This window comes from Cryptotermes secundus, unplaced genomic scaffold, assembly GCF_002891405.2.
Source record: "Cryptotermes secundus unplaced genomic scaffold, Csec_1.0 scaffold1991, whole genome shotgun sequence".
Classification (NCBI taxonomy): Eukaryota; Metazoa; Arthropoda; class Insecta; order Blattodea; family Kalotermitidae; genus Cryptotermes; species Cryptotermes secundus.
In genome coordinates, this window is record NW_019743182.1 from 17327 (window position 1) to 29971 (window position 12645).

Consider the following 12645-nt stretch of genomic DNA (forward strand, 5'->3'; position numbering starts at 1 on the left):
TCTTTGGTCCAAATATTCTTCTCAACACCATGTTCTCAAACACCCTCAGTCTATGTTCCTCCCTAATGTCAGAGACAAAGTTTCACACCCATACAGAACCACTGGCAAAATTATAGTTTTGTATATTCTAATTTTTATGTTTTTGGACAACAGACGAGAAGACAAAAGGTTCTGGACTGAATGGTAGCAAGCATTATCTGAATTCAATTGCCTCTTAATTTCCTCCTGAATCAGGTTTCGATCTGTTATCATTGTACCCAAATATCTGAACTGTGCCACATTAACAGAACATCTGTTTCCTATCTTTATGTCATGATTTTGCCCTGCATTTTGGAGATGAGACAGTAACATATACTTAGTTTTCTCTGTGTTTACTTCTAGACCAACCTCTNGAACGATCAAGTCGAGGAGGATGTGGTGGGCAGGTCATGTAGCATGAATGGGGGAGATGAGGAATGCGTATAGGATATTGGTGGGAGAGTCAGAAGGAAGGAGACCACAGAGAAGACTAAGGCATAGGTGGGTGGACAATATTAAAATGGATCTTAGAGAGATAGGATGGGATGGTATGGATTGGATAGATCTGGCTTAGGATAGGGACCAGTGGAGGGCTCTTGTGAACACGGTGATGAACCTTCAGGTTCCATAAAATGCTGGGAAATTCTAGAGTAGCTGCAGAATTGGCGGCTCCTCAAGAAGGGCTCAGCTCCATGAGTAAGCAAGTAGTAAGTAAGTAAGTAAGTAAGTAAGTAAGTGTTTTTCTTTATGGTATCTCCATTATCACCCAGTAGATTCACATCATCGGCGTAGACCAACAGCTGATGTGTCCCATTTAATTTCAGTCCCACATGGTTTCCCTGGACCTTCCTAATTGCATATTCTAAGGCAAAGTTGAAAAAGAGCGGCGATGAAGCATCTCCTTGTTTTAAACCATTCTGGATAGGAAATTTATCAGACAAATGTTTACCTACTCAGACTTTACTATACGTTTCTTTTAAACACATTTTAATCAACCTAACTAGTTTCATGGGTATCCTAAACTCTATTAGAATATTGTACAATACTTCCCTCCTAACTGAATCGTAGGCTTTCTTGAAGTCTATGAATAGCTGATGTACTGTCTCATTGTACTCCCATTTTTTCTCCAATATCTGATGAAGGTTAATTGGATTGGTCATATCTTATGCGGTAACTGCCTTCTAAAAGAAGTTATTGAAGGAAAGATAGAGGGGGCGGTTAGAAGTGACCAGAAGACGAGAAAGAAGACGTAAGAAGATGCTGGATGACCTTGGGGACAGAAGAGGATATTTTCATTTGAAGGAGAAAGCTCTAGATCGCATCAAGTGGAGGAACTGTTTTGGAAGAGACTGTGGACCTGTTGTCTTGACAGATTACTGGTGAATGAATGAAATCTGACGAATGCAAAAGATCTGATCTGTAGTTGATCTGTTACATCGAAACCCACACTGAAGATCCTCAATAATTTCATCTATATATGGACTTAACCTTGAAAGATGGATATTGGACAAAATTTTATATGAAGTTCATAGCAGTGATATTCCCCGATAATTACTACAGTCTGTTCTATCGCCCTTCTTGAATACCATAAAATTGTAATTTAGTTAACAAAATTTCATGATTAACACAATCAAAAGCTTTAGCTAATTAACAGAATATTCCACCTACATGCATTTTCTGCTTAATAGATTTTAATACACTGTCTCTTAGCGTTAAAGGCTGCATTTTCAGTGGATATTCCCTTCCTGAAGCCGAATTGTTCTGGGACTAGTATATTATTAGTCTGCAAATAATGACTTAATCTGTTGTACATAACTTTCTCAAGTACTTTAGAAAAAGTAGTTAATAGTGAGATTGGTATATAGTTAAACATACTACAGGGTAGTAGCTCAAGTTAGGCCCTCACCATTTCACTCTACAGACTTTCATAATAATTATTTACTGTCAATCATGCCATTACTACTGTGAAGTCTGATTCACTGTAAGCACTATTAGCTCTGGCATGTAAACCTACTTTCACAAGTTAGATAAAGTTAGATTAGGTTTTGATTAAGTTGTATGTTAAATTAAGGTAGAAGAATTAGGTTAGCTAGATAAGGTTACAGGCATACAGGGAGAATTTTTACTTTTTTTGCCGGTTCCACAACTCTGTGCTTCGCGGCAACCGGGGTGCCGCTTGCCGTAAGGCACATACAAATTTTGCCCATGAATCAGCATGCCTTACAGCCAATAATGTTTGGAATGAAGAGTTACAATTCAAAGATCATAGGAGGTACTTCTTTTGGCTTATTTTGGACTTCACCCATCGTCCGGTATNCAGATTATAGGAGGTGTTTGAAAATGCTGTCCCTATACATGTAGATATGTTTTGCAATTAATTGTTTCATTAAAAAACACAGGTACAACAATCTTTGCATTTACAGCATATCAGACACCAACTTTCACTGGATGGAGCGGGACTTCATGGGTTAGATATGGATTCTGTGGACTCCAGTAGCGATTATTTTGCATAGTTATGTATCTCTGCAAGTGAAACCACACTTCATCAGAAAAGAGTGTCAGTTGTGGATCAATCTCACCTTTGACGACAGACTGTAGGAACCATCTGCTAAAATGAACCCTCCAGTTGGATCATACAGCTGCAAAATGTGTGTGGATTACTGTTGTCTTATAGGATCTAAGCTTCAGCAATTGTGTTGCTGTTCTTGCACTAGACTTTGACACTGCGGTCTCTTGAGCTAGACATTTCAGTGATTTGCTAGGTGTATGTTCAGGTCTGGCCCAAATGTCTTCTCACTTCTCTTCAGTAAGTACCTGGTGCTTATGTTTTTGTTTCTTGCCTATTAAGAGCCCCGTTATTCTAAGTTTAATCACCAAATTTTGAATTGTTTGTCAGCTGGGAATGCTTTGATCATGAAATTTATGTTTTGCCAACACTTTCTGGCAGATCGTATTTCACATAGGTGTAATACAAAAGTACACATTGCTTTAAAGTATACCGCACCATGATGCACCACACCGTTCACTAACTTTAACTCAGAACAAATGGCTAATGGAACTGATAACTGCTGCCTGCTGATGAAAAATCGTAAACAAACTCCCATGCATGAACCACATTGCTCACTGTGAAACATAATGCCATCAAGCGGTCCACAAGTTAATTACTGCCCTTCATTCCAAGTGTTTTTGGCTATCAGTGTGCTGATTCAGTGACAGAATTTGTACGCGCTTCGCAGCAAGCGGAAGCCTGGTTGTTCTGAAGCACAGAGCCATGAACCAGTCAACAGAGTTAAAATCGCAGTATATGTTCTTTGACACTTATCTATTTGGAATTAGCCAAGAGAAATTAAGCATGTAAAGGGTTAAATTAAGTATAAATAAACAGCTAAATAATTAAGGATAAAATTATGCTTACATACAAATGTAAATCACTGTCCAACTCTTTAGCATCACTCATTGTTGCAGGCATTTGTTTCACTGTGTGAGGCTGATGGCCATGTCAAGTGGTATCACTTCTGTAGGTAGCCCACAGTCATGTCAGAACTATCATGTAGTCATGATTTCTTTGTATTTGGTACTGCTATTACCTGAGTAAAGTAAGGTGGAATTGCTTTCAGAGATGGAATTCCTTCAGCTCGACAAGTGCTTCTTAAGGGATATGGACCAGAAGGCTTTAAATTATTCACAAATTATAACAGCAGAAAAGGTCAAGAACTTGTAAGTATGTGTAATGACTAATGATAATCTTCTTTCCTGCTTTTTCCTTCAGTGTTCCCACTTTCATATGGGTCATCAACCAACTCTTTCTATTTACTTTGTCTTTTCAAAGCCCTTTCTCCTCCACAACTTCTTCCTTCTGCAGGATGTCTTTCCTAACCTATTGTTCCTATCTTGATCTCAATCTTTCCCTTAGTAATTTTGCTTCCAATTTTATGTTAAGAACACCTAAAACATCACTCATGGAGCTGAGTCCTTCTTGAGAAGCCACTAATTTTGCAACTACTTAAGAACTTCCAAGCATTTTGTGGAGCCCAAAGGTTCATTACCGTGTTCACAAGAGCTCTCCATTAGTCCCTATCCTGAGCCAGATCAATCTAATCCACACCATCCCACCCCATCACTCTTAAGATCCATTTCAATATTGTCCACCCACCTACACCCTGGTCTTCCCAGTGGTCTCTTTCCATCTGGCTTTCCCACCACTATTGTTTATGCATTAATCTTCTCCTCCATTTGTGCTACATGTCCTGCACATCTCATGCTCCTTCACTTGGTTATTCTAATTATACTTGGAGAAGAGTACAAGTTATGAAGCTTCTCATTATGCAGTTTTCTCCAACCTCCTGTCACTTCATCTCTCTTCGGTCCAAATATTCTCAACACCCTCAGTCTGTCTTCCTTCCTTAATATCAGAGACCAGGTTTCACCACAGACAAAATTATAGTTTTGTATATTCTAATTTTTATGTTTTTGGACAACAGAAGAGAACGCAGAAGGTTCTGGACTGAATGGTAGCAAGCATTACCCGAGTTCAATCTCCCCTTAATTTCCTCCTGAATCAGGTTTCAATCTGTTATCATTCCCAAATATCTTAATTATGCCACATTTTCAAAATTCTGTTTTCTATCGTTATGTCATGATTTTGCCCTGCATTTTTAGACAAGACAGCAGCATATACTTAGTTTTCCCTGTGTTTACTTCTAGACCAACCTCCTTACTAGCGTCAATTAACGTTTGTGTGTTTTTCTTTATGGTCTCTATATTATCACCCAGTAGATTCACATCATTGGCATAGACCAACAGCTGATGTGTCCCATTTAATGTCAGTCCCACCTGGTTTCCCTGGACCTTCCTAATTGCATATTCTAAAGCAAATTTGAAAAGTAGTGGTGATAAAGCATCAGATGTTTACCTATATGGACTTTACCATGTGTTTTGTTTGAACACCTTTTAATCAGCCTAACTAGTTTCATGGGTACCTGAAACTCTGTCAGAATATTGTACAATCCTTCCCTCCTCACTGAATCATAGGCTTTCTTGAAGTCTATGAACAGCTGATGTACTGTCTCATTGTACTCCCATTTTTTCTCCAGTATCTGACGATTGCAAAAGATCTGATCAATAGTTGATCTGTTATGTCAAAACCCACACTGATGATCCCCAATAATTTCATCTATGTATGGACTTTACCTTGAGAGAAGAACGTTGGATAAAATTTTGTATGAAGTTGATAGCAGAGATATCCCCCAATAATTACTACAGTCAATTTTATTACCCTTCTTGTGAACTGGTACAATAATAGACTCCTTCCACTGATCAAAAAAATTTTCCTTATGCCAAATAGAATTAATTAGCTTATGGATCTTAGAATGTAATATTTTGCCTCCTGCTTAAATAAATTCTGCCAGAATTTGATCACTACCTGGTGATTTTCAAATTTGCAGTAGCAATTTGAACCTCAAAAGGGCTAGGATCAGGTACTAACGGCTCAGCTGTATGTATTTCTATCTGCCTGACATCACTGACCCTATGTACATCCAGTAACGGAGAAAAGTAACATTCTCATTCTATATTATTCTCTTGATTTAATTCATCTTCAGAATTATTTATGTTTAAATTCTGATGTCTTTGTTCGTTATTCTCTCTGTTCTAATTTTTCCTTCTATATTATTATATAAAAAAAGGAGCTGGGATAGTGCAGTCGGTATAGCGACTGGCTGCTGGCTGGACGGCTGAGGGGTTGGAGTCCCGGTAGGATCAAGAATTTTCTCTTCTCCACATTGTTCAGACTGGCTCCAGGGCCCACCCAGCCTCTTGTCCACAGGGTACCCGGGGTTCTGTCCAGGTGATAAAGCAGCTAGGGTGTGAAGCTGACTAGTGCCAAGGTCAAGAATACGTGGATCTATACATACACTCCCCCATATGTCTTCATGATTAAGTGCTTAATAAACACTTCATTGGGTACCAGAGGCAGCTCACACTGCTGGTAGTTAAAGTGGTAGACATTACCATCTGCCTTCTTGAGTCAGCTGTTACGTTGTATTTGTATTATACTTTTCTGAACTTATCTGTAAATTTCTGCAGTTTTTAAAACAAAATTGAACTATGTGTGAACATATTTTTTGCTGTAGTTGATTAAAGACATAATTAACCAGTTTGTTTCTGCAATTTGTTTTGAGCAGTATTGCATTGTGTTGTCTGTGAAATGTAGGTTTTTTTTTATTTGGAGATGTTTCAGAATCCCATGAGGAAATAGATTTATGTGTCAGTTTTTATGTTAGTGATGTGAATACAAGAGTGATCCGTCACATGGTAAATAAAGAATAACTGTGTGTAAGTGAATGTGGGTTTTGCGGCCATGGGAGGCATCATACCTCCTAATGCATTCCCTGTCACATATGAAGATGCAGTTAATGTCCTGTCAGCTGGTCGTTTTATGTGATTTCTTTTAAGCAAAATAGAAATAAAAGTGTGGATAATTTTAGACCTTATATGTTATCTTTCAGTAAGGTGATACAGCTGTGTGCTCCTTGAAGTATGCAAGGTGAGGTCAGATGGCTGTCAGTACACTGAATGTTCAGAAATGTCATGGAAAGAATATTGAAGGATGGAGTATGTCAATAACAAATCTCCAGGCCTGGCTTCAGGAGGAAGGAACCGTAGTCCTGGGGATATCTGGGACCAGGAAATATGTTGACAGTGTGACAATGAAGTGGTTAATTGCTGTATTATATTTCCAGGCTGAGAATCCCAATGCTGCCTTAAGTTTCTATTGGGAACCACTGAAGAAGGCAGTAAGTAAACAGCAATATCAGTTAAGTCTGTTGTCCATCACGGTAAGTACTGTAGTTAGCTTTCATTCGCACACTATACTTTCTTCCACAGTACAGCCCATTTATCTCCCTCTCTTTCCACTGCATTGCTTCCGCATACTGCTATCATCATGTGTCTATTTGCTAAAATTGCTTTAATGTGTAGTATGTGCAACTTCACCTATCACAAGGGAATGTGGTATCTCCCACTTAAAATAAATAAAGGGGTGTATGTGAGTACTATAAAATAAACTAACACAGAAAAAGAAAAAAATAGAATGAAATTAACAATAATAATATATTCTTTACTTATTGCAGATGGTCACGGCACCAACACGATTGGGAGCTACATATACACAACTCCCATGCCGCTACACAACAAATCCAGACACACTGCTAATTGGCTAAAAGGATGACAGCCCCCAAGCAAAAATATTGAAATTTTAATTGGGCTTGATTTGATTTGTAATGATTTTTAGTGATTTATAATAGAGTGTATTTATTTTAAGTGGGAGATATCACAGTCACATGTTATAGGTGAAGTTACACATACTACACAGTGAAAGAGTTAGCAAGTAGAGACACCTGATGACGGCCATGTACAGCTGAAACATGTAGTGAGAAGAGGAAGGGGGAGATAATAAGCGTGTTGCATTGTGGGCAGAAGTATAGTGTTTGAATGAAGAGTATATTAATGTGACAGGATGCTTAGATACAATATTGTAGTTACCACATAAGTGAGACTCTTTCTTCAGGGGTTTCTACTAGGATGTGCCTGTGCACTGCACTGTTCTGCCATCCAAAAAAATAAACACAACCTACAGTAATTCTCGTCACAGTTCTGAGCAGCAGAACTGTGTGCCAGTATTTCTGTTAGATAGATACCTTCCACAGTGCACTGAGATGCTTTATACAACGTAAGGCAGGGTGCAGGGCTCAAGAAAACTGATGTGGTTAGTATAGTTCCCACATGTTTGTTCCTTCTGTTGGAATTCTGTCTGTGTGATACATGTTGCCCAAATGTTGCTGCCCTGACTAATCAGTGGCAACATAATACTCACCTCAGTTCTGTTACGATGCATGAAGTATATGTGCTTGGCACCTGTCGTCATTCCTGCCGCCATTGCAAGCATCGCACAGCTGTATGTCAATGTGCCAGTAAACCCAATCATCAAATCCAGAACCCATTATTATTTGTCACGCAAACCCCTGATACATGACTATTTTGAAGGAACATGCCTCCATCTTCAGGGAATAAGATGGAGGCAGCGGGTTTTTCCACCATGTTGGTTCTGATATAACATTCCAGATGATTGCACCAAGTGGACTGGAGTAACATAATGCTCCAGACTTATGTTCAGGGGATGGTTGTTCAAATGTTAAGCAGTCACTGGCTGTCCTGACTTAGGTTTTTGAGGTTTTCCTCATTCCTTCCAGGAAATGTTGCTACAGTACATCAGTTACAACATCCTCTCCCATTCATCAGTCATACCGCTGTTGACACTGTATAGTTTAGACACTGCCAGCGTTATGAAGTGAGCCACTAATCTGACCCGGAAGTGCATAATCTGGGTGTTTTAATGAGGTTTTACTTCATCTGTTACTTATTTCGTTTGATTCAAGGTTCGAGTGGAAGGCCATGTTGAGAAACTATCAGCTTCTGAGTCTGATGAGTACTTCCACTCGAGACCCATACTGAGCCAGATTGGTGCCGTTGTGAGTGAACAGAGCAAGCCAATTGTCAGCCGGGATGTCTTTATCGAGAGACGGGCAATGCTGTTGGAGCAGTATGGGGATGGGTCAGAACAGCTTCCTCGGCCCAAACACTGGTAAAAGCAGCATAACAGTTCCACATGGATTTATTAACGCAGTTACTACATAAATGACTATGGTATTCTTAATGCATCAGTCAACACAACAGTTCTATAATAAACAAGTCAGTACTGTTGTATTGGACTGCCTGTGTGGTCTAGTGGTCAGAGTTTCTGGCTACAGATCCAGAGGTCTTAGGTTCGATTCCCGGTGCTACCACATTTTCTGAGAAGTAGTGGGTCTGGAACAGGGTCCACTCAGCTTCGTGAGGATAATTGAGAAGCTACTTGAATGGAAAAGTAGCAGCTCCGTTCTAGAAAACCGAGATTAACTGCCATGGAAATCCATTGTGCTGACCACGTGACACCCTTTATTCACAAAAAGTTGGCACTAACTTTGCTGGCAAGCGGCAGTTGCTCGGCTGGTGTAATTTGCTTGCAGACTAAAGGTCACGGAGTTAGTACTATTGTGATAACTTGTCAGTTGCGCAGTAAGCCGTAATGTTATCCTTATGTATGGATTAAAAATTAGTTCATTATTAATGCAACTGATATACAGTAGTCGCAGCTGAACAAGTGTTTTGTGTAGAGCACTGAACATACTTTTGTTAATGAAACTATTCACATTATTACTTGTTTATTCTTTCTTGATTCACTACTGCTAGTTTTTTGTTTATATGTATAATAATTGTTTTATATGGGATATTGGTGGGAAAGTCAGAAGGAAGGAGACCACCAGGAAAACCAAGCTATAGATGTGTGGGTAATATTAAACTGGATCTTAAAGAGGTAGGATGGGCTGGTATGGACCGGATTGGCTCACGATAGGGTCCAGTGGAGGGCGCTTGTGAACATGGTAATGAACCTTCAGGTTCTGTAAATTGCTTGGAAGTTCTTAAGTAGCTACATGGCTGGTGGCTTCTCAAGAAGTGCTCAACTCCATGAAGTTAGTGTAATAGTTGCCTTATGTGTGTGCCAATTGATGCTGGCTGAATTGTAGATATGTCACTGCTTGGATGGTGGCATGTGTTCTTTTGATCCACACCAACATGTTATAACACTGTACCAACATTACATCTGTGTTCCTCCTTCATGAAGAGAGACCAAGTTTCATACCGGTACAAGAATGTTTAGTGCCAGGTGTAAATAGTAAAGAGGTTGTAAGACATACATTATAAACAAAACCTGTTATGGGTGACGTGTTCCAGGGGAGGCTATCTGGTGGTACCTGAAGTTATAGAGTTCTGGCAAGGTCAGACTGATCGGTTGCATGACAGGATTCGGTTCAGGAGGCCCAAGAGTGGGGATGAGCCTGATGGAGTCCTGTTACATCAGGGGGACAATGGCTGGGTGTATGAAAGGCTTTCACCTTGAATGGTAAACTGGTTGCACATTACAGATGTGCAGGTCAAATTTTATATTTTTTACTTATATTGAAGTCAGTTTTTTTCTGTACATTATATTATTATACTCAGTTTTATGAATATTTATACATATACACTTGGTCCTCGATATATGGATAGTTGATATGTGAACAGCTGTGCATGTGAATGCCATAGAGACTCTTCATTTTTGTTTTAGTTTGTTTAGTTTTATCTACTTATTTGCTTGTGGATGTCTAGTGTGCTCTTTAATATTCATTTAAAAGGTAATCTACATAAAATATTGTGACATGACTGAAATTCAGAATAGTTTAACAAGAAAAGTCATCCATTGCTTGGCACAGACTGCAAAAAAAAACACCACTTCAGCAGTCTTCTGTCGTTGCATGTGTATCCGTTGTTGTGGATGCATGTATTAGTTGCCATGGAAACATGTTTACCCATCATTGCTGCCTGACTTTTCTTGCTAAATTATTCTAGCTTTTGAGATGTCATGTCACAGTATTATACGTTAAGTAGTCTTTGTTCATAAGCTGAAGTACTCAGCTACTACTAGTAACCCTATTTCTTATGAGGGAAAAATATTTTTTGACTGAAGAATAACACTTAATTATGAATGGTGTTTTTAAACATAACTCATTCGTAAGTTGAGGATCAAGTATGTATTGATACATTCCTGTGCTCTTGCGTATCGTAGCATTAAAGTAATGAAATAGGAGACTGGTCCAGTATTTTTCTGGCATATCACTGTATGTAGTAATATTTTCAATTTGTAAATTTTGAACTCCAGGGATGTATGAAAAATGTGCCAGGAAGTTTTACATTAGGAAATGGCTGTCACCAGAGCTGGAGTAGACATGGGTAGTTCTAGATCACCGTTTCTTTTTACACTGCCATAAGATGTAACTATTATTCTCATTCCTAAATCTGCATTATGATAATTTCCTCTCATCTATTGAACAGGGGCCTCTGTCTAGTTCTGAAGAGCCATTTCCACCCCTGGTTGTGACAGATATTTTAGGTATCATTGGTATCTTAAAGTAGACAGACAAGAAATTTAGTTCACTACAGTGCAAAAAATAGGATACTGTATATTCTAGCCATTATAAATTATGTTTCTGACAAAGAGATGAAAATCATGAGATTAATTTTACTTAAGTGCCAAAAGGGGACATAAAATAGTTTACTTTTGATAATTCTGGCCCTTAAGTTTTCACAGCTTAGGTTTAATGTATGTTTCTTCTGGGAATAGGCCACATAGAATGCTGAAGGTTTTCCAACATTCCGGCAAACATTCCAGTTGCTGCATTTAGAGTTAATGTCCTGGGAGGAGGGGGTCTTGAAGCCCATATATGGGTCTGGCAGTGGGTGGGAAGTGGGAAGATAGGCTTTGGTAGCACCCCTCTCTTCAGTCCACCCAGCCACAGCTCCACCTCAGATTCTGTACACTGTACACTGCCACATGTATATAAGGGTTTCCAGACTCCAAAGACACATCAACTTTTCCAATGCTTTGTAGAATTCTCAAAGTCTTTCAGCATTTTATGTGGCAAATTTGCAAGAGCTGAAGTTCTACTTTTGTTGTTTTAACCAATGATTACGTATTACAGTAAACCCTCATTATAACCGACCCAGATATAGCAGATTTGGGATATAATGGACAAACTCTGGCTGTGCACACTTGTTAATTTTTAGAGATAATGGGGCATGAAGAAGGTTCTGTAGTAAGAAAACTATTTAAAATAAAAAAGAACCCCAATATGTAATCACATTCTGTGTTTTTGTGTTCATTGCTCATGTTGTTTTTTTATACCACGGTGTACTTCCATGAGTACCCCTTCACTCAGCTATAGTACACACTGGCAATAATGGACCCCCACCCAATTAGTCCATTATGAAGGAGGGTTTACTAAATTGGATTCTTTAACAATGCTGCTTTAACTGTGGAAGTTCCATACCCTCTCTTGTATTTACATAAAATTTATAATGATACTCTCAATGCTTAGATTGTATAGCGTTGAACGATATAATGTTACTGAATGATGAATTTGGAATTGATGAAGGAAGCAGCCACGCCTTAATTTGAGGCACTGTTCCAGCACTTACATTTAGGGCCTGAGGAAAACTGAAAAATTGAGTCAGTATATCTGTTCTCCAGGCTGAGGTTTCTGTCAAGGACCTCCTGAATATGAAGCAGAATTACCACTCACCTAGCCGCCAGGTTTGGTGAGATGGGTATTTGATCATGAATGGTGAGTAGGTAAGGATAGGCACGGAGCCAATAATTTCCTGTTTCAAGTTTCTTTATAGTTGCTGGCTTGGAGAGCTCTAAGTCTTATATGTTGAAATAGCTGGGTAAATCTGACAGGAGTTGTCCAGTGATTGAGATTAGCTCTTTCTAAGGGGCCCAACTGAGTACGTGTCTTCTTTCCTCGCCTGAAGACAGAAACAGATCCAGTTTCTGAAACATCATGTTTTCTGTTTCCTAGAATTCTGGACGATGGGAAAAGTCCAAAAACCCAGTAATTCAATGTGTTATCCACCATTGTNCATAGTTACTATAGTAACTACTTGTATATAGTCTGTCATCATTTGTATATTTCTACAAATGCCACCCAATGT

At 39.0% G+C, this 12645-nt stretch overlaps 1 protein-coding gene across 4 annotated transcripts in view; it reads left to right on the plus strand.

Moving 5' to 3' along the window:
* Positions 1 to 12645, plus strand: part of LOC111874064 (pyridoxine-5'-phosphate oxidase) — a 26203-nt gene that overhangs the window by 8726 nt on the left and 4832 nt on the right. For 2 of the 4 annotated variants that reach the window (XM_033755316.1, XM_033755315.1), the window contains exons 3-6: positions 3636 to 3735; positions 6759 to 6812; positions 8454 to 8659; positions 9850 to 12434. In XM_033755316.1, the coding sequence (XP_033611207.1) occupies positions 3636 to 3735; positions 6759 to 6812; positions 8454 to 8659; positions 9850 to 10015 (526 nt within the window). In that variant the 3' untranslated portion in view covers positions 10016 to 12434. Of the gene's footprint in view, positions 1 to 3635; positions 3736 to 6524; positions 6813 to 8453; positions 8660 to 9849; positions 12435 to 12645 lie in introns of those variants that run through there. The other 2 variants (XM_023869238.2, XM_023869239.2) reach the window with 2 other exon arrangements.